Source organism: Gallinula chloropus (genome assembly GCF_964237585.1).
Source record: "Gallinula chloropus genome assembly, chromosome: 28".
Taxonomy (NCBI): domain Eukaryota; kingdom Metazoa; phylum Chordata; class Aves; order Gruiformes; family Rallidae; genus Gallinula; species Gallinula chloropus.
Window position 1 is genome coordinate 1,847,108 of NC_140113.1, and position 22,661 is coordinate 1,869,768.

The 22,661-nt window shown below is 54.1% G+C and overlaps 1 protein-coding gene across 1 annotated transcript; it reads right to left on the reverse strand.

Annotated features, from left to right (window-relative positions):
• Nucleotides 1-727: 727 nt before the first annotated feature.
• MARCHF2 (membrane associated ring-CH-type finger 2) lies at nt 728-21,422 on the reverse strand (the record flags this gene model as incomplete). The annotated part of the gene is made up of 4 exons (XM_084276493.1): nt 728-1,232; nt 4,088-4,297; nt 15,064-15,259; nt 21,247-21,422. The coding sequence occupies 4 exons, from the start codon at nt 21,420-21,422 to the stop codon at nt 1,074-1,076; spliced, it is 741 nt and encodes a 246-aa protein (XP_084132619.1). The 3' UTR covers nt 728-1,073.
• Between the last annotated feature and the right edge of the window lie 1,239 nt (nt 21,423-22,661).

Sequence of the window (22,661 nt, forward strand, 5' to 3'; positions counted from 1 at the left end):
ACAACCAAGACCCCCAGAGACCCCCCGAGACCACCCGTGTCCTGCCGAGCAGCCGCAGAGCAGGGTCTGTCCTGTAAGGGATGTGTGCTACTGACAGGAGAGGTCCAGCCTCAAGATGGTGAAAGGACATCAGCAAACAGACTCCAGCTCTCACCTTTTGGTGCCAGGAAAGCTCCCTTCTGAATCTTTTAACAGCAAAAGGCAACGGTGGGTTTAGCTAGTAGAGGCCATCGCTTCCCACCCTCAGATCCTCCATCTACCTCTGCCAAACGTACCAGGAGCTGAGCGCATCCGAGCCCTGGGCTGAGCCAGGACCTGCAAGGAAAGCCTCTTGTGAGATCACATCTGCACAGGAAAAGATTTTCTCATTTTGAAACTTCTTTTGAAATTCTCAAAATTACAGTACTTTACAATACAAAATGTCTCCATTCAGTATCACGTCATTTTACTCCTTCGGGGATTATGATAGTTATTAAAAACACACAACTTTTCTAGAAAGGACAGAAACACCACGAAAGAGACCAAAGAGTAAAGGGAAAGGCTGCTGCAGTATTATCAAAACCAATTTAGTGCAAAGGAGAAGGGGCCTTTCAAGAACGGTCGATGAGAAGTGGTCTTTGTATGCTCACCTGGAGAAAAGGCATAGATTTAACCTCTGAATGAGATCAGGCTGCCAGCTTCTAGACTGAAGCTTAGAACATCAACACAAAAGGGCTGAAACACAATATGCATGGCCATTAAAAAATAATATTATATATAGATATATATATATATATATAGGGCGATATTTTTCCACATATGGTATTTAGTTATAGGAAAGTGTCCCTGCAGACAGGAGGATTCTGCCATCTGGCTCTCTCAGGCCACTGTACAGGGCAGGTGTTGATTATCTGTCTGTTTGCCATAGCATAAAGTACGTGCTGATGACACGAGTCCCTCCGGGTGGGACGACTGCCTTCCAGTGCCTCCGCAGCTGCCCGCGCAGGGGGGCACCCGACCCCTCTTGGCTTCCACGGGCTCCGAAGGGCTGCGCCCGCCCCGGCGCCGTGCAGGGGCCGTGGCCAAGGGAGGGCTCAGACGGTGGTTTCATCCGCGGTCTTCTTCATGAGCTTGGCGGAGAGGAGGGAGTGGGGCAGGGGGTGAGGGCTCCGCGAGGCCGGGATCATCAAGCGGACTTTCTGGTTGGTCCTTCGCCACTCTGAGTAGAGCTGGCAGTGGTAGCGGAACGAGACCTGGTGGGCGAGAAGGGGTCCGTCTGTTACCAACAGCCCATCACCCTGTAGAGGGGTTGCTGCCACCCATCCGCCCTCTGCAGATTCCTCACCAAAACCCCCTGGCCAAGGGAGAGAGTTGAGCTGGTTGGGGGGGACGCTCCACACCCCACACCCACAGTTATTTCCTGGTCACACGAGGCCAAGTGTGGCACAGCCAAGGGGGCTCTCTGGGCCCCAGGGCAGAGAGGCACTGCTCGCTCAGCTGGGGCTGGTACTGGGCTGGGGAGATGGGGAGGGGCCAAACCACACCTTGCCCCTTCCCCCAGCAAAACCAGACACTCTCAACAGGACTGAACCCAAGCAGCCTCCTCCCACCTCACAGATCTGCTCAGCCCTTCTCCAAAGCCTCCTCTCCTCTGCAACAACAGCACCTCAGTCACTCTTTTCTCCTGACAACCCTGTGGCCTGGGAGGCTTGTCCATGCAGAAGGAGAGGATGGGAAGGCTGGGGAGGAGCTGGCCCAGCGGTGGGACTGGCCGTGCAGTTTCAGAGCAGCCCTGCTAGGGGAGCTTCGAGCTGTGCTTCCCCCTGGGCTGGCCTCCTCACTGCTGCCCTTCTGCAATCCCTAAGGCTGCTACCGATTTCCCCACAGTTCCTGCTGATCCCTTAACTCTTCCAGAACTTCTTCAGGAATAAAACCATAGTTCCCTCCTATTTATTTTCCCAGAAATGGTGATCAAGAAAATAAAATACCGAATTCAGTCGGTCAGCTCATCAAAACCAAACTCCTGCCCTTGGTAAAAGCTCAGGAAGCATCTAGCTGGGAAGCACTGGGAAGTGTACCTGAGATGGGAAAGTCAGTATTCCCATTATTTTTGGGTAGGTCACAGACACCTTCTATGGGAAACAGAGCTGTGCCACTGCCCTGAGGTGACTCAGGTTTTGGGTCTGTGTCCTCCCCGTGTTCCTGTTGCAGAGGGACAGCCATGGGAATGAGGTGGTTTGTGGATAAAGGAGCAGCAAAGGCACCTGGCAGCTTCCAGAGATAGAGTGTGGATGCATCTAATGGTGCAAACCTTCAGGAAAGCTCCTCCTTCCCAGGAAGGAGCTGCAACCTTGGGCTGGCAGCGCTCAGGGTGCTCACAGCCATCGCCCTCAGCCGCCTGACAGCCCTGGGTGCCGCACAGGCCACGGCAGCTCTGAAGATTGGGGGTTGCTTGTGGTCAATGTGAATTGATACCTAACACCTCTCTCTGCCTGAGGCAACGTGAAGAACAGCAGAACTCAAAAATACTGGGTGCTGTTGCTTGTGGAATACCAAAGCCCTGGCACCAGGGCTTTGGTATTCCACAAGCAACAGCACCCAGTATTTTTGAGCTTCTTCCAGATTTCCAGCTCCTCCAGCCCAGGGCCAGGACAGAGAAGATGGAAGTAGCTCCTCTTCAGGTTTCCAATTTTAGCTTGGGGATCTGCAGAAAGGAGCTTTATGCTCCTGTGGACTTTCCTCAACAGCTCCCTGTACCCTGCAATTGCTGCCCAGCACTCTCCCTGCAGGGATGCCCCAGAGCCAAGGCTGCAGCACCAGCTCACCACCACCACCACCACCCCCCACCAGCACCCAAATCTGTGGGGGAGAGTTGGAAGGAATGTCCTAACCCCAGGGAAAGCTGCTAATTGAGATCACAGCACAAAAGGGCAGGGACACAGGCTCTGGTGTTTCCATGCCCACAGAACTGCCAGCTTTTTGGGGTCCTGCTATTTCTCCTTCAGCAACTGCACTTCTTCCCTCCCCAAAAACGGTGCATCCATGCAAGCAGCTGGAAAAGGGAATCAATGGGGCACAAGCACACACAGGGTCTGAAGGAGAGAGCCAGGTGAAGATCCAAACCCAAAAACCTACTAGGAACATGGCAGAGCTGAATGGAACCAGAGCCAGGGGCAGGGGAGCCCCGAGGGCTTGGGGAGGGCCAGGGCAGGGAGCTGCTCCCCAGCCCAGCTGCTCCTGTGGGCTCTCAGCCAGGAGCAGCACAGATGTGCCCCACAGCAAACTCACATCTGCTTTCCTGCTCCTCTGGACTCACTCCAAGGTGCAAGCCCCTGCCTGCCTAAGTCAGCACGTCCAAAAAGATGCAAAGTGAGGCATCAGCAGGAAACTTTCCCAGCACAGACCAACACCCAGTGTCAATGGCAAATTCCCAGTGATCCCCTGTGCCTCCTACCCCAACAGTGCAGCTGTAAAGCCAGAGCAGGCTGACTACCCAGCCTTGGCTCAGAGCTTGAGCCCAAGAGCTTGCTGTGAGAGAGAAGTCTCTCCAGGGCTAGAGTGTTTCTCACACACCCTGCTACTGACACCTTAAAACAAATGGGTAGGAATTTGTCTAGCTGTGGGCCACAGAGACCCCCAGCCTGCACCTCCTTCAGGCACAGCCAGCCTGTGCTGGGGAGCACAAAGGAAGGGGGGGGATGTGAGGGCAGGCTGTTTAGGGGTCAAACATTCTCCAGATTTTCTTTTTCCTCTACCACCCGTGCACCAAGTTCATCCTTCTTCTCCACAACAGGAACAGGCACAACAGCTGGACCACTGCCTGTCCCCAGCCCCTGCCACGCTCAGGCACGCCTGAGCCCGGGCACCTCCCAGCCTGGGGAACACAGCTCCCATGCCAAGCTGGGAAGCAGATGAGCAGGAAGCGATCCTCATCCTCAGCAGCAGCTTCAGCAGCTGCCACGTGAAGGTAATTAGAGACTCAAGAGAAGGAGCCCAAGGATTTCTCCCAAGAGGAGTCAGGAGCAGCCAGCTGCACCAAGGTGCTGGGGCTGGTATTTCCAGCTCCCCTTTTGGAACAGAGACAAGGTCCTGAGCAGCAGACACTTACCAGCGTCCAGAGGACGTAGATTGTGAAAAGTGCTATCGTTAGTGCTATGAGTCCGATGGCCTCCAGGCGGCTGTTGAACTGCAAATGGTCCTGGGCTCCTCGCAGGCACAGCCAGCCAGAGATCGCTGCCAGGGGAGTAATGAACAGGAAACACACCATGTCACAGAAAAGGGTCCTCTTCTCATTGCGGGGACCGGGATCCTTCAGCCACTGCAGGAAGGAACAGGGGGAGGGCATTAGTCAGCAGGGTGGTAGTGAAACAGGACTGCTGTGCTGGGAAGCTCTTGTGTGCTCTCTGCAGCCCATCTGTACCTCATACGTATGTGTAACTCACACAAACCTTCCCCAAACCAGAGCCAGAGAGCCCCAAGCACATGACTTACAACCAGCAAGGGAAGGGGAAGAGACAAAGAATACGTGTGGGGGAAGGCAGGAGTGACACAGGAGCTGCTGGGTGTTGAGCAGGCAGCAGCCAGCAGGCAGATGGAGGTCAGTCTAGTAAAGCCTGGCTTAGTAAAGCTCTCACAAATCTTGTGCTGAGGTTCAGTAGAAACACATCCAAGGCTCCACAATGGTAAAATGTGAATTTTTATCCTTAAATATGTTCCTCCAGAGGCGCTGTGACCATTGCTGATGGGATCAGCCTCAGTCAGCAGCAGGTCCAGCTTTGAGCCCAGACCTGGGGGAAGCTTCTAGCTGCTCCTTGCAGAAGCCAGCCCTGCAGTACCCCACCACCAAAAGCTTGCCACACTATCCCAAAAGAGAAAGAGAAAGGGGAAATGGCAAATCTGGGTGGGCTGGGATGGTCAGAGCCACGGTAGCAGCGTGCTCTGTAGACCCCTGTGAGGGACACGGAACAACGGAGGAGAGGATGCTGCAGCCACAGATAAAGAACCTGGCCAGGAATTTCAGCTGGGAGGACTGATAAGCAAGGTATGTTAGAGATGTGACCTGAAGCACCTGAGAGACCCAAACAGAGCAAGAACAAGTGAAGCTACTGTAGAGTGTGGACAGATCTGGAGAGCGAGTGATGCTCCTGCAATAACAGAGGACAAGTGACAAGCATTTTGAAAGCCCTTCTGAGCACGACTTGATGGCTAGTCAGCCAGAAAGAAACTTGAGAGCAGCCACAACTGTGGTTTGGTCAGGAGGGGCTGGGAGAAGGGAGGCAGACCTGCCAGTCACCCCTCATGTGGCTCTGCAGAGGAGATTAGTGGAGAGGAGCTGCGTGGGGAAGATAAGGACCACACACACAGTCCTCAGCAACCCTAAGAGGAAGCAAGGGTGGACAGCAAATCTTGTACATAGCAAAGCAGCTCCTGCAAACAGCCGATTGGCATCACTTGAACCCCTGGCCATGGCCTTCCCTACACCACCAGCACAGGGCTGTCCCTGCTACACCACACCCAGGTGAGCGCCAAGTTACCTCAGCTGCACCAACATCCCTCTGCAGCAATCCCAGAGCACCCTGGCCCCTGGAAGAGGACACCTTGGGTCATTCTTTACCCTCCTACAACAAGAAACTCAGGGACTGAAGGCAGATAGGTGTTTTACTGCATCTTACTCTATTTATAGTCCTTGTGACCTTTGAAACTCTTTCTTCCTCCCCAAGATGGGAGCCAAACATGTAAAGGCAGGAAGCAAATTAATTTCCTTTTGAAGTAGTTGAGTTCTTTTGCCAATATGCACTGACACAGTAAAAGAGGAATACAATAAGGCACCCTAAGGGCGCAGGGTTCTGGCACAACAGCACTGGAGTCCATACGGGACTTAAAATAAACCTTGCAAACCATCCAAAAAGCAGTTGGTCAGATTAAACAGTTTTTATAAGAAAAATGATCAAGTAAACACAGGAAAGCAACAAAAGCACAGCTTGGTCTTCTTCCAGGCCAAGTCCAAAACCAATTTCTTCCATGCTGCATTCATGTGTGAGGCTAAAGGGAAAGCAGTGGAGCTGGCTGCCAGCAGGGTCCCAGACCTCCCTGCTGAAAACCACCTCTCCTTGTGCAACAAGAGTTATGCCAGGTACAACTGTGTTTCTTTGTCCTCCAGCATGATCTTGAGGTTCTCACAGATATTCGTGCTGTTGGGATCAGCAGGATTGTGGAAGGGAGCTCCAGGCCCCTCCTGGAGTGTTGTGCCCAGTTCTGGGCTCCCTGGGATAAAAGAGACAGGGATCTCCTGGAGAGAGTCCAGAGGAGGGACAGAGATGATGAAGGGCCTGGAGCATCTCCCCTGTGAGGAAAGGCTGAGTGAGCTGGGGCTGTTCAGCCTGGAGAAAAGAAGACTAAGGGGGGACCTTATTGTTTATAAATATCTTCAGTATGGGATGCAGGGGGAATGGGCAGCCCCTTTTCAGTGTCTGTGGGGACAGGACAAGGGGCAATGGCCTCAAGCTGGAGCACAGGGAGTTCTGCACCAATCTGGGGAAGAAATTTTCCCCAGTGAGGGTGAGGGAGCCCTGGGACAGGCTGCCCAGGGGGTGTGGAGTCTCCTTCTCTGGAGAGATTCCAGCCCCGTCTGGACACCGACCTGTGTGACCTGTCCTGGGGAGCTGCTTTGGCAGGGGGTTGGACCTGATGGGCTCTGGAGGTCCCTTCCAACCCCTGTGATTCTGTGATCCTTGGACCCATGGCAGGGCTCTGAGAGGATGAGGATCTGAGCTTTGGGTGCTGCAGTGCCCGTGAAACCAGTGAGAGCCCCAGGTGATGGAGGGCAGGAGGAGAGTGTGCAGAAAAAGGCACCAGGGCATCATCAGCTCTAGTGGAAGCAGAAGCAGAGCTCACAGTCTAACAGGGTGCCCTCCCAGTCCATCCACACCAGCAGCTCCTAGTCTGGAGGCTGCTGAGCTGCGCTGTGTTCTGCCACCTGGGACCACAGGGCACAGACTGATGAGGAACCCACCCAGCAGTGCTCAGCACCCTGCAGCCTTCCAAAGTGGTTACCAGTGGGTGCTTTAGGAGAAGCTCCCAGTGCTTTTCCCAGCTCACTTGCCTTGCCCTGCAAAGCATGCAGGGCTGGGAGCTCCTTTCACACAACACACACGGGCAGCGTTCATCCCCTGCCAAACACAGTGACAGGGCAGACCCAGCGCTGGTGGGACCAGCACTGATCTCACTGTACTGAGAGTCACCACACTGGAAGGCCAGCATGTCCTCAGGTCTCTCCCAGCCTTGCAGCAGGACCACTTGCTCTGCTGAGCACTGTTGAGGACCAGGATGATCTGCCACGCTCACCAGCTCACCCTGCCAGAGCTCCCCACGTGCTTCACAGCTCCGGCCAGACACAACCTGCAGCAACAAGAGGAGTATTGCACCCTCAGCAAGTTTGCGGATGACACCAAGCTGAGTGGGGTGGTCCACACCCCAGAAGGGAAGGAAGCCATCCAGAGGGATCTTGGCAGGCTGGAAAGATGGGACCGGGGGAACCTGGTGAGGTTCAACACTGCCAAGTGTCAGGTGCTGCACTTGGGCAGGAAGAATCCCAGACACAGATACAGACTGGGAGAGGAGCTCCTGGAGAGCAGCCCTGCTGAGAAGGACTTGGGGATTGTGGTGGATGAGAAACTTAACATGAGCCAGCAGTGGCTCTTGCAACTCGTAAGGCCAATGGTATCCTGGGCTCCATCAGCAGAGGGGTGGCAGCAGGGACAGGGAGGGGATTGTCCCTCTGCTCTCCTGAGGCCCCAGCTGGAGTCCTGTGGCCAGAGCTGGGGCCCCCAATACAAGAAGGATGTGGAACTGTTGGAGAGGGTTCAGAGGAGCCACAAGGATGCTCAGAGGGCTGGAGCACCTGCCCTACAAAGAGAGGCTGAGGGAGCTGGGCTTGTTCAGCCTGGAGAAGAGAAGGCTGTGGGGGGACCTCACTGCAGCCTCCCAGTCCCTGGAGGGAGCAGAGAAACAGGAGGGGAATCAACTTTTTAAAAGAGCAGATAATGGCAGGACAAGGGGGAATGGACTAAAGCTGAAGGAGGGAAGGTTTAGATTAGATATTAGGGGGAAGTTCTTTACAGAAAGAGTGGTGAGGGGCTGGAACAGGCTGTCCAGAGAAATAGTGGATTCCCCGTCCCTGGAGGTATTCAAGGCCAGGTTGGATGGGGCCCTGGGCAACCTTGTGTAGCTCCAGGCCTGTGGCAGGGGGTTGGAGCTCTGTGATCCTTGGGGTCCCTTCCAACCCAGGCCATTCTATGATTCTATTCAGCTGTGCAACACCAGCTACATTCTAGAGCATCCCATGGCCTTTCCATCCACCTAAGAGCTGCAGCCTGGGGCTGCTCAGGCACCTGGTGATTTTCCTTTTGCTCCTGACCTGGGGCCTGGCTACACAAGAAAAACATGACCCTGACTCACAGCAGCACAATCAGCTCTGTCCCTGCCCTAAGAAACACGTTGCATCAAAAAAATGCAGCTTCAGAAGAGGGACCACTGTGCTTCTTCTCTGGGCATCCACCAAGCATTCCTTGCAGGCCATCAAACTCCACGGGCAGCCCCAGGAGGATGATCCTGTTTCCCTCACTGAGGTGGAGGGGAATGCTTTCCCCTGGAGTACCCAGAGTCCAGGAAGCCAAAGCCCAGAGATGCCCCTAGCCCTGCAAGCTGAAAAGTTAAACACTGCAGAGCAAAGTTGCCCTTACTCATCCTCTTCTCTCTGCTGTGCAACCACTGGCCATGGATGCTCCACAAGCCTCTACGAGCTGGATGTCTTCTTGTAGGGGCACCAGAGCCTTTCTGATGCACACAGCCTGGCTCCAGGCACAGGGGAAGCCCAGGGCACTGGGTGGACAGGAGAGGAACTGACCCCAGAAGCACTGCAGGTCACTCAGACATTTTCCTACACAGCAGCAGGTGCTCCTGAGGTCGGTGTCACCACAAGAAATGTCACAACATGCACAAATATGACTTCAAGGCACTGCCAGCAGCTGCACCTCAGAGAAACCCACAGGCAGCAGCTCCTCCAGATCCTCAGGGCTGGACAAGGTGGTGAAGATGGACATGTAAGGAAGAGGCTCATGCTGACAAGCCCCAAGAGTGCAGGGATGATGTTTTTCCAGTTGTGGCCACAGACAGACCATTCCAGATCTATGGAGCAGTGTGAGGGACTGCAGAGAGAGAGACTGAGAGGACCAAGGCTGAGACCTGAGAAGGGCATCTCCAGGCAGCAAATGCAAGCAAAGAGAGAAAGGAGAAGATGAGAGAAGAATGGGGCTCAGCTGGAGCCAAGAGCAAGCTGGGCTTCAGGAAGATGCAGGAGTCTAACACAGGCTTGTGCAGAGACAGGAGAGACAAGCTGGGGAAGGGGGTAGAGGAGCACAGATGAGACAGAGACCGATGCAGTGAGGTCAGCAGAGGAATTCATGGAAAGTGAAGAAAAAAAGTCTGTCTGCAAGGAAGATAAGGCTGGAGGAAGGGTGGGGGAGAGTTTACATCACATCTCAGTTCTCTGAGCCAGATGGGGGGCAGGGGGGGCAGCGATCACCACGCTGTGCACAGAGGCAAAATGTCTTTCTCTATCAACACACACAGGAGAACTGAGAATATCCCCATTGCTCCTGCAACCCTCTCTCTGTAGGACCCCCACAACATCTCCCACTGCTAAGGGGGTACAGGAGACCAGAGGGAAAGAGCAGTGTGACTGCATGTGGCAGGTCCATGGGAGGTGTCCTGTAGCCCAGTGAGACAACCAGCCAAGCAAACAGCTCTCAGAATTTCAAACACACTTTGTGGCAGGAAACTACTCATAGGAGAGAAAAAAAATCCTCTGACCTATATAAAATATCCAGCTGAAGGGAACCAGAAATATTAGCAGTCAGTGAAAAATAAGCATCTTTTAATCCAAAGTGCATAATAAAGAAAACAGGAGGAACAAAAACCTGGCAGGCTCTGGTACAGGATGATTCCTTGGAGGAGCTGCTTTGCAGAGGGACACACAGGTATTATAAACAGGAGGGAAATCAGCTTGTTAGAAGGGTAGATAATGGCAGGACAAGAGAGATGGGTTAAAGCTGAAGGAGGGAAAGTTTAAATTAGATTTTAGGGGGAAGTTTTTTACAGAGAGAGTGGTGAGGGGCTGGAAGGGGCTGCCCAGAGAGGGGGTGGATGCCCCATCCCTGGGGATGTTCAAGGCCAGGTTGGATGGGGCCCTGGGCAACCTTGTGTAGCTCCAGGCCTGGAGGTTGGTGGCCCTGCCTGTGGCAGGGGGGTTGGAGCTCTGTGACCCTTGGTGGCCCTTTCAACCCAGACCAGGCTGGGATTCTATGATTCTATGATTACTAACACTGCTGGTTTTAAATACAGCACCTCAACACACACAGCAGAGCAAAGTGCCAGCATTGAAGACACAGAAGCAGGACGTTCCTGGGACTCCACCACAAGACCTGCTGGCAAGGCCAGAAACGTGGCAACAAAGCACCTGGCTCAACTGCTCTGATGGTGACTGATTCCCTGGAAAAACCATTTTCAGGAGCAGTGAGCTGTCCCAGATGAGCCCTGTTTTAGAAGGGGTATTAGACACTTGGGGAAGCGTTATGAACAAGCCATGCCTAATACTCATTAGCTTTCACCACCAAGATATGGTGGCTTTTGACATCCCGTTGATTTCAGCAAAGCCAGAGGAGCCTTGACCTCAGCACCACCCCCTCTGACAGTCCTGTAACCCCGTGGTTCCTCTCCCTGGGGTTTACACCATGAATGGACAAGAAAACATCCTTCCTCTTTAACAGGGACTGACGTCCTGCTGGCATCAAACAGGCCCAAGCTGCCAGCCTGAGGCATTTCCACACAGAGACCTCAGCTGCTCAGCACAGACCCACGGTGCCGACTGCCTGACACCTGTCCAACTGCAGAGCCAGAGGAGATGGGAAACCAAGGCTGGAGGTGGGGAGTCTGCAGGGAGTGGAGGTGGTGTTTCTCTTAAAGCCATTTAGAAACACCCCAAGGAGACAAAACTAACCATAGGTTCGAGTTGGAAAAGAGAAGGGAGAGGGCAGTGCCACAGCAAAGCACCAAAGCCCAGTGGCCACAGTATCGTGGGGATGCTGGGAGAGCAGAGGGCAGGAGAGCAGCAGTGGGCTTGGGGACTGCCCGTGCTCCCACCTCACTGTGTGGGCAGCAGCTGCAGCCAGGGAGAAGACCAGGAGCAGAAGGGCCATGCTTGCTTGTGGATGCAGAAACAAAGCCACAGCATCGCTCTAGATAAAGCTTGCTAGAAACACACAGTGCATCCAACACAGCCCCCAATGTCCCAGGCCACACAGCTTTTCCTGAAGTCCCAGGGGACAAAGCATCTTCAGTGGGGAGAGCACTTGGTAACAGAAAACAGGTTTGTGATGGGTTTCGTTGCAGACCAAAGGAAGGAGCTCACATGGAAGGGATATTTGGTCTTGTACACCAGCTGCCTGAAACCCTGGTTCTCTCACTGGCAGAGAAAGACAGGCACCTCCAGACAAGCACCTCCTAACTCAGGTGTCTGAGGAGGCAGAAGTCACAAGAGACCTCTCCTTCTCCCTGTGGACCACAGGACTCTAAGGAACAAGGATGGGCTGAGGGAAACCTAACTAGGAAAACGTTAGGGCAAATAATCCAAACCCTCCTTAGAGATCTGCGTGACTATCTGTGGCCCAGGAGAAAGCAGCTCTGTTTCCAAAGGCCACACTCCTCTTCCTCCAACAGTCTGGGCAGCAAAGATACAGACAGGTCCTGAGAATGAATCCTAGGCACCCACTGGGCATGGTCTGTGCTTAATGGTAGCAGAAGAAAGTACCCATCCCAGGCAGGCTGGATGCACTGCACGTTACAGGCTGAACTCTGCATCCAGACACCCGCTGCTGCAGTCTGGGTGACACAGAAAGGTGTGTTCTGCACTGCCAGCTGCACCAGCCATGCTAGCTGGAGCCTTGGGAATGCCAGTCACTTCCCTGTAAACACAGGGATGCAGGTTACTTTAACAGTGATGAAGGGAAAACTGCTCACAAGCGTCCCAAGGCTTGGTCATCTCCTCCTCTGCTGGGGACATGCTCCTTGCTCGAGGGCCCCAGCCCATCACCAGCCCACTCTTCTACCAGAGGCCACTTCAGAAAGCCAGGCAGAAGCCACTGTGCCCTTGCACAGTGTCCTGCAGCCCCACAGCCCTTCCCCAGGCACCCAGGACTGGAGTTCAGCTGTCTTCACCTGCAGCAGTTCAAAACACGCTCCCAAAAAAAGCACTCAGCCCATCAATCTCACAGCCAAATAGTTAACAAAAGCCTTTTGGGGGGGTTCTTTTTTAGCTTTCAACCAGCTGCTTAGTTAAAATATAACTGAACTAGGCTGAACCACAGGAGAGATCCTGCCTGCACCCATGTGGCTGCCAGAGCTGGTCCCCCACTCCTGGTTCAGGGATCGGGCACACTGGCAGCAAATGCTGTTGCTATTTTTACACTGAACAGGCCAAAACATAAACAAATGGCTGCTTAAAGAAATTACAAATCCAGTTCTATTCAAAAATTCTCTTTAATCCATGCTGAAGGATGTCTTCCCTCCCTAAAGTAGGCTGCAAAATGAAGCCACTGGTTGTGAGGTGCTCAGCACCCCGAGAAGCCCCCGGGGAGGGGGCAGGGATACAAGAGCAAACAGCCAGATAAACACAGGTGGGCATCTTTCACCCATGTGCTGATCTTGGGAAACACTGTGACCATGTGAAGACCCTGCTGCACTGCAGATACAAGAAAGAGAAGTAAAAATTAAGGCAATTTTGGTTGTGGCATTTCCTGACTTCCAAGAACTTCCTGCAGCTTCCGCAGAAGCACTGCAGCCTGCCCACAGCACCCACCACAACTCCTCCTCCAGTCCACCCTCAGCTCTCAGGCTCCTTTCCTTCCACAGGCTCTCCAAGCATGCACAGGGCTGGTACTCCTTGGGGCTGGTACTCCTTGGGGCTGGTACTCCTTGGGGCTGGTGGTCTTTCCCATGGAGAGCAGCGCACTGAGCAGTGACCACGGCAGCTGCTGTGAGCAGCTCTAAGTCTCTCCAGAGCTGCAAAGGTAGGGCACAGCAAACAGCAGGAGCTTCCTCCCATGAGGACCAGTATCAGCAGGTAGGACATCACCAAATCCTCCCATGTGGGTTTCACAGTGGCCAAGTGGCAGCAGAAGAGAGCTAGGATGCCTGGCTAGCCTTTCCCACCCAGCAGAGACCCTTTCATCATCAGCACTGCCATAAAGCACACTCCCACATCGTTACCATCCTCCTCTGCCCACAAAGTTCTATTTTGACTTCCCAGTTTTACCTGAACATCAAGTTTTTTCCCCAGTGCTACTGAACAGCACGTTCACCCACGAGCATCACTTCCCCAAAAGTTTCAGAACACTGCTCACCCCTTCCCGCAACAAAGGAGCAGAGAACTTCCCAGATAAGAAAGCTGGGGGAACTGTGTCATCTTTACATGACTAAGCAGCTGCATCCTCTCCTAGCCCTCTTCTCAGAAGCACATGGACATCTTGGGGATGTCACTTCTCAAGAGGGTTTGGTGAGGAGTTTCAGCCCAAGCTGGTGCAGGGATGAGATTAGACTGGACCACAGGCAGACCTGGCCTGCTCACTCATCCTCCTTGGTGTACAGACACAAAGGTGTGCAGAGCACCCACGCCTTCCCTGTCACACTGTCCCCACAAGATCCCCCAGCTTGTCTGAGGCATCTGAGGGAAAACTCTTCCAACACATGCTGGGGCCTTCAAGCTTTTCTTCAAGTACAGTTTGCTAAACCTGCACTCGTTATGAGGTGCTGCAGCATCTGTGAGCTACGGCTAAACTCCTACATTGGGGAGGCTGCACCTCGAGTGCTGGGTCCAGTTCTGGGCTCCTCACCATCAGAAGGACATTGAGGTCCTGGAGCGAGTCCAGAGAAGGGCAACCAGGCTGGGGAAGGGGCTGGAGGGCAAATCCTCTGAGGAGCAGCTGAGGGAGCTGAGGGTGTTGAGCCTGGAGAAGAGGAGGCTGAGGGGAGACCTTCTCCCCACCTCCCCTGCCCTGCCAGGAGGGTGCAGAGAGGTGGGCGATGGTCTCTTCAGCCAGGGGACAGGAGATGGGACAAGGGGCAATGGGCTCAAGCTGCCCCAGGGCAGGGTCAGAGCAGATGGGAGGGAAAAGTTCTTCCTTGGCAGAGTTGTCAGGGCTGGAACAGGCTGCCCAGGGAGGGGCTGAGTCCCCTTCCCTGGGGGTGTTTAAAAAAGGGTAGATGAGGTGCTCAGGGATCTGGTTTAGCACAGGACGGGAACGGTTGGACTCGATGATCTTAAAGGTCTTTTCCAACCTGGGGATTCTGTGATTCTGTAAACACTCTTCCACATGTTTGGATCTGTGCATGAACACTTCACTGCCTCTTAACCCAAAGCATCTGAAACCTGCACTCAAACAGCCCAGCCCGTGTCAGCCCCAGCATGCTCGTCGTTGCCTGCGGCATCTCCTCAAAGCCAAGACACAGCCCTTCCCAAGTGTCTTAAAGCAGTGCTTTTCAGCCTCTGAAACATCCATCTGAGAGGTTTTGGTCAAAAAAATAGCCATATTTTATGTTTTAGCAGCTGGGAAAAAAGCAGTAAGACTGAGCACTAACCACCACTGTAACACTCTCACACAAATCACTTGGTAAATACGTGGTTTGGGTTAGCACCAGAGCCTGAAGCCTCCTCCCATCCAGGGCTGTCAAGTCAGTGACTGTCCACTGAATCCTACCTACAAGCACAGTGTTCCCTGCAGCCCTTCAGCCTTCCCTGGGAGGAGCACGGGGGGGTTCACAGGTTAGAGCCACCCCAAACATCACTGCTGCATTTCTGAAACTACGCCCCTTGGTCTGATAAAGGACTTGAGCTCTCTAAGGCAATTGTTCTAAGATATGGTGAGGAAGAGGAGGAGGAGGAGACAGCAAGAACCACAAGGACAGCAGGGCAAGCAGGTCATTTCTCTCAAAGGGTAAGGAAATCAAAGTGAAGCAGGAAGAAAGCAGTACCTCTGTCAAAGGTCTCGGTCTTCTCTCTACAACAAATTCTGTGTGGCAGAGCTCACAGTAACTTGTGTTGGAGGAGGATAACCACTTTTCCAGGCAGCTCTTGTGCACGGTGCCCAGTGTTCCTGTGCAGTCACATGGGGAAAGCAGGCCCTCCCCATTTCCACCTTCATGACAGATTCGACAGATGGGACCGTCACTGGAGAAGCAGACAAACAGAATGAAACCACAGTCAGACAGGCAGAACATCACAGCCACCTTGGGGAAAGGGGTCTGCTCCCACCAAGCCCCAGCAGGGCACATGCACAGCAGGCAGAGCGTCCCCCCCCCAAGGCACCCTGCTGTAGCAAGGGGGACCTGCTGCCTCAGGACCGTGGGGGTGCCCAGGATATTTTAGGGCAGTAAGTTTTGGAAGGTGTGTTGATGAGCACAAAACCAGCCAAGAAGCTGGTGTGTCAGCCCAGCTAGCTCAGCTGGCCACAGAAGGGACCGCAGCACACATCCCACAGTCCCCAGGTCTGCTCGCGGTGGGCAGAGGCTGACACCAGACCCAAAACCAATCCTGAAAGGACTGATACCAGTGCAGAAGCCCAAAGTGCAGCCAGATGATCACTAGTTACAGCATGCCTCCTGTCACCTGAAGCCACTCAGGATGCTTGTGGTCACGATCACATTGATCCCATCACCTACCCCCTCTCACCGCCTCTGCTCTACATCCTGGGCTCAGCAGTAACTGTGTAAGGAACAGCAGTGTCTAGAGACACAACCACATTGACTCTGGATGCTCAGCTCCCTGAGGACACAACACATTTCATGGCAGGCAGTCATCAAAGCTCTCAGTGTACAAAGCCCATCGTGGTGCAGCAACTCACTCAGCCTCCTGCCCACACTCCACTGTGGAGAACCCTCTGCAGCAGCCAGGCCTTTAACTGGCTGAAGTAACATCTTGGTGCTTCAACCACTACCATGTCCTGCCCCCTCCTTGGCCAGAGGTTTCAACCACAGAATCAAATCTCTTTGATCATGCTCAAGATCTGCCTTCCTGGGACCTCACAGAACCAGAGGTGCTCATCAAGGGAAGTATGAAACGCTCTCAGGGACACTTGTGACCTTCCCCTCAGGAGGTCTGCACCCCTGATCACACTCAGACCACCCATTTGTTCCTGAGATATTCCCTCACACCTCTACCTGGCATTGCCAGCTGTGGACTATCACTGCTCCTGCTCCAGCATCCCTTAGTTCAAGTGTATCAGATGATACTCATCTGACAAATTTCCATCACAGGCTAAAGTAATTTCTTCTCTACCTATGTAAACTCAGAGCATCCAGCATCCTCCCATAGCAAGGGCTTTCTCCAGCTGCACAAAGAGCCAAGTTCTTTTCACCTGGAGCCTTTCCTTTCCTTTTCTGTGTACTACCCCCTAAATCTTGTCCTGTAAAGGGTAACGTTTCCCACACCCCCCAGATTTACACCTCCATCAGAGCCTGCTCAGTCACCTCCTTCACGTCCAGGAGAGGCCTAGCCTATGGAGCCATGCCTTAGAAACACATCCACCTTTCTGATCACCTTCACTACCCTTTCCTCTACCTCTTGCATTTCTAATCCACCCCTTTAGAGCTCCAGGGACCAGAGCTACAGTCGTCCAGATGCAGGCACACCAGCGACTGTTCTGTTCTCCAAAGCATAGGGCCATATTTGCCTGCTGCAGGATAACTGCCACCACCCAAGACCTCCTTCCTCCCAACACAACTCACCTGTTGTCCTTCATCTGCATCCCTGCACACTGAACCACCACCATTATCTTATCCTGCAGTCATCTCCAAAATCATCCACTTCCCTAAACATCTAGTGCCATGTGAGGTCCAAAGGCATCCCAGCTAGCAGCTGAAGACACAGGGCTTCTAGAGGCCACATCTGCAAGCCCATAATGAGGATGTGTTGTGGTCCCCAAGAAACCTCAAATGGCTGTAGACCCCAAAGTTTGCTATGCTCAGCAATTCAGTACATCTCTTGGGTGTTTGCTGCTCGCTGGGGTCACCCAGGAATGAAATGCAGGACAGCAGCAGAGGCTCAGCACTCCCTCCCTGGCTGTGGAAAAACAAAATCACCTTCTCCCACACACTGCTGGCACTACAAAAGCCACACCAACACCACCTCAGCTCACACTCTGCTGCTATTCTGACTTTAAAAACAAACACCTGACTGGAAAAGACGTTTGTGGGATCCCAACACGACAGCCAGGACAAGCCATCTGCATCTTCCACTGCAGGAGTGTGTCCTCTCTTTGGTTTGCACAACCAGACAACACAGAAAGCAAGAGCAAGACACTGAAACACAACGCAAGGAAAAGGAGCAGGCAGGGGGAAAATGCTGGTAGGAAGAGAAGAGCCAGCAAGAAAGTACATGTCAGCTCACTAGAATAGATATTAAGACTCCTGTCCTGCTGTACCACAGAATCACAGGGTTGGAAAAGACCTTTAAGATCATCGAGTCCAACCGTTCCCATCCTGTGCTAAACCAGATCCCTGAGCACCTCATCTCCCCTTTTTTAAACACACCCAGGGAAGGTGACTCAGCCCCTCCCTGGGCAGCCTGTTCCAGCCCTGACAACTCTGCCAGGGAAGAACTTTCCCCTCCCATCTGCTCTGACCCTGCCCTGGGGCAGCTTGAGCCCATTGCCCCTTGTCCCATCTCCTGTCCCCTGGCTGAAGAGACCATCCCCCACCTCTCTGCACCGTCCTGGCAGGGCAGGGGAGGTGGGGAGAAGGTCTCCCCTCAGCCTCCTCTTCTCCAGGCTCAACACCCCCAGCTCCCTCAGCTGCTCCTCAGAGGATTTGCCCTCCAGCCCCTTCCCCAGCCTGGTTGCCCTTCTCTGGACTCGCTCCAGGACCTCAATGTCCTACAAAAGAACATCAGGGTCCTTGAGTGAGTTCAGAGTCACAGGAGGTCTCTAACACTTTCAACTCAATATTCAGCAAGTTTTATTCCAGCTGGACTTTTACATCACATTTAGGGCTGTGAAGCCATGTGCACTCAGTGCACCATCCCCTTCTCTCCACCAAACACCACCACTCACAACTGACCCTTATTCCCTCCTCACGTTCACATGTGTTTGTTTAGGGGACTTCTTCAGCTGGGATAATCCCTGCAGCAGGAGTGTGGAGAGGTGGCAGCAGAAACTCCATCCTCAGAGATATTGAAAACTGCACTGGACAAGGCTTTGAGCAGTCTGACCCATCTTTGAGGGTGGCCTTGCTCTGAAAGGAGGCTGGACCAGATCAAAGGCCCATCAAATCCCACTCCTGGCTCCACACAGGCCCAGCCAAGTCAGAACAGGGCACTGAGGGGGTTGTCCAGACACTTCTTGCCCTCAGCTACCAGCTTGGGGCTGTGACCCCTTCCCTGGGGAGCCTGTGCCAGCACACAACCCCCCTCTCAGCACAGAACCTCTTCCTGACACCCAGCCTAAACCTCCCCTGGCCCAGCTTCATGCTGTTCCCTTGGGCTCTACCCCTGCTCCACAGAGAGAGATCAGCGCTGCCCTTCACTCCCCTCAGCAGGAAGCCACAGACCCCATGAGGTCTCCCCTCAGCCTCCTCTCCTCCAGGCTGAGCAAGCCCAGGGCCTTCAGCCTCTCCTCAGGAGCCTTCCCCTCCACACCCAGCCCCATCGTCTGGACACTCTCCAACAGTTTTCTGCCCCTCTTGGACTGCAGCACCCAAACCTGCCCCCAGGCCTGGGGGTGAGGCCGCCCCAGCGCAGGGCAGAGCGGGACAATCCCTCCCTGGCCCAGCCATGCTGGGCTGGATGCACCCCAGGACAGGGTTGGCCCTCCTGGCTACCTGGACACACTGCTGGCTCACAGGTAACTCGCTGCCAGCCAAGACCCCCAAATCCCTCTCAGCACCACTGGCCTCCAGTGCCTGAGCCCCCAGGCTGGGGGTGCAGCCAGGGCTGCCCCTCCCAGGGGCAGAATCCAGCACTTGCCCTTGGTATCTCCCTGCTGTTGGTGACTGCCCAGCTCTACAATCTGTCCAGGTCTCTCTGTAAGGCTCCTCCACCCTCAGCAGAGTCAACAGCTCCTCTCAGTTTGGTCTGCAGACCAAAAAACCCCCCTAAGCCTCCAGTCCCTCCCATGCATCTGGTTTTTTGGTAAGAAAAGCATCTGTAAGACATTTCATCCACTCTCTTCCTGTTTGAGAAGTTTTGTATTTCCAGCACATTAATACACCCTTGGCCACTGATAAACAACCCAGGAGGAAAAAAAATCTGCTGACAGTGCAAGAAATAAATTCTTATCAGCCTCCATTTCCCTTCCTTCCTGTGTGGAGGGGGGCTGGTCCCCCTCCCACACCATACACCCACCAACACAGTTTTCCAGCAGGCTGTAGGGACTGGGTCACTAACTCAACCTCCTGGTACAGTCAGGCTGCTCCCAGCTTCAGTGTGCTACAGGATGATGGGAAGGATGGGACTGAAACCCACCACCACCAAAAGGAACAAACTGGTGTCCCAGTAAGACATTCTTGTGAGGAATCCTGCCAAGGTTTTTTTAACCTGTAATCCCAGGCAGTTTCCCCACACAATTTTTACAGCTCTGAGCAACTTGTGGCCCACCATACCTGGCATCAGAACCAGGCTCAGCTCCCCCCATGCTTTACTGACCTGCCAGACACTGTGATTACATTTGCCTCAGCTCTGCTCTAGTTTTCACAGAATCACCAGGTTGGAAAAGACCTTTAAGATCATCAAGTCCAACCATTCCCATCCTGTGCTAAACCAGATCCCTGAGCACCTCATCTCCCCTTTTTTAAACACACCCAGGGAAGGTGACTCAGCCCCTCCCTGGGCAGCCTGTTCTAGGCCCTGACAACTCTGCCAGGGAAGAACTTTTCCCTCCCATCTGCTCTGACCCTGCCCTGGGGCAGCTTGAGCCCATTGCCCCTTGTCCTATCTCCTGTCCCCTGGCTGAAGAGACCATCGCCCACCTCTCTGCACCCTCCTGGCAGGGCAGGGGAGGTGGGGAGAAGGTCTCCCCTCAGCCTCCTCTTCTCCAGGCTCAACACCCCCAGCTCCCTCAGCTGCTCCTCAGAGGATTTGCCCTCCAGCCCCTTCCCCAGCCTGGTTGCCCTTCTCTGGACTCGCTCCAGGACCTCAATGTCCTTCTGATGCTGAGGAGCCCAGAACTGGACCCAGCACTCAAGGTGCAGCCTCCCCAGTGCCCAGTCCAGGGGCACAATCCCCTCCCCAGCCCTACTGGCCACACTAATCCTGACACAAGCCAGGATGCCAATGGCTTTCTTGGCCCCTGGGCACACTGCTGGGTCATATTCAGCCTGCAGTCACCCAGCACCCCCAGGTCCTTCTCTGTCTGACAGCTCTCCAGCCAGTCTCCCTCAGCCTGTAGCACTGCATGGGGTTGTTGTGTCCCATGTGCAGCACTTTACAAATGGGACATAAGGTGTATGTTTTCCTGCTTCTCTCCCCCACATTTGCAGTCGCTGCTCTCACACCTCAACATTCGGCCAAATTCATTGAACAAAACCCCTCAGAGCTGCTCAGAGAGGATCTGAACACAAACCACAGCCAGTCTCACACTGGACTGAACAACACTACCAGCAAGCTGCTCAAAATCCACGGTGAGATGGTGAGATGTCACAGGGGGAAGAGCCTGAGAGAGCGACGCTGCCACAGGTCCCCTCCAGCAACAGCCAGGCACCCCAGGTCCTGCAGCACAAACACTCTCCTCTCCCTGGGGCTGCAAACCCACACTGCAGCTTTACTCTCTGACCATCTGTGGATCGGGGTTGTCCTCCATTTTCAGCCCTTAAATCACCTCCATGAACAGCATGCTGCCCTTGCTAGGACAGCATCCCACCTTCACTGCTGCTTGGCAGGTGCACACACTGGGATGCCGCCAGTGCCACCTTACATTGGAGGGGCCACTGGTCTGGGGGCTTTGCATGAAGACAAGTCCTTGCCCACCAGAACATGCAACCAGTGTGAACCAGTTCAAAGAGCACACAGGCCTGGGAAGCACCTGGCTAATGAGGATTCACACTCAGCATTAGCAAGACAAACTCCCTCACAGACTTTGGTGTTTCCCCTCGGTCCCTAAAGGCACAGAAAAAGAGGGGAAAAGCCCAGATGCTGTCATCCAAGGCTGGTCCCTGAAGGAGCCTTACCTCTGTGCACCCAGTGCCTTGATCACCGTGGAGAGGAGCCGCCCATCCTTGGCAGTGACCTGCGTGACATACTGCGGGCGACCGATGTCCGAGTCCTCCACCGACTTGGAGAGGGCAGCGCTGCCCGGGCAGTCACACAGGGAGCCGGGGAGGTGACAGCAGTCGCCGGTCGTCATGGCAGCTCCAGGCCCCCCTGCCCTGGACTGGCACAGGCACCTGTGGGAACAGCACTGTGGTGAGAGCCCAGCAACCCCACGCTGCCCGGCCAGGGCACAGACCTCCCCCCCCACCTCCCACCATCACATTCCTCCAGCCCCGCTCATCCGGCAGCACCCCTGGGGCACCAACAACCATGGGATTTCTGTCCCCTTTAATGGCTTTGTGAGGCTGCTGTACCATGAAATTAAGGCTCTAAGTGTCCTACTTACATAATTTAGTGTCAGAATTGCAGATTTGCCTTTCCCAGACAGAATTCCTGGTACCCACCCTTTAACCCAACAAAGCCTTCCAAACCGCAGAAAGGGGGGACACCAGAAGCCCCGTGGGCACGTGTCCTTCTGGCCAGAGCCACCCTGAGGACACATCCAGACCCTCAGTAATGGCAGCACCCAAGCACAGATGGCACTTCAACCTGAGCCCAGCATGGCTCAGCAGAGGGACATCCACCCCTGCCTGCGTCCAGGTGCTTTCCGAGCCCTTTAGAGCCTGTCCACCACCACCCAAACCATCAGGCTTCCTCTCAGCCCCAGCTTTGATTGCCCACCTTTTTGCTTTCTCCCTCTACAGGAAAGCACACTCTTCCACCTCCACACCCCACGTGCGGGTCCGAGCCCCCCAAAAGCCCTGAAACCCCTCCCAGCGCCTCATGAAGCTCCAGTTTTCCTCCTTAGCTTCAGTTCAGACCAACCCCAATTTTTTAAGAAGAGCAAAACACACCATGGCCTTCTCAGCAACTCTGCAAAGAGGCAAAGGAGCGAGCAGCAAATGCAAGATCACAGAATCACCAGGTTGGAAAAGCCCTTTGAAGATCATCAAGTCCAACTATTCCTGTCCTAAGCTAAACCAGATCCCTCAGTACCTCACCTGCCCTTTTTCTGAACACATCCAGGGAGGGTGACTCAACCACATCCCTGGGCAGCCTGTTCCAGGCCCAGATACAGCAAAAAAACCCCAGTGTGACAAAGCAGGAGCTGGTTCAGATGAGCCACGTGTGGATGGGAGAGGTCTCTGCCTTGGAGGGAAGGCAGCCGCTCGCCAAAGCTGCCAGCAACAGCCATGTCCCTCCCTGGCAGGGGTTATATCTCAATCCCAAAGTCAGGCATGCTTTGCAGATTGAGAAAAATCCCATTTTCTCCAAAATCCCTTAGCATGGTCCCTGAGAGGCAGCTGTGCAGCAAGAAAGAGCTGGGGTTACA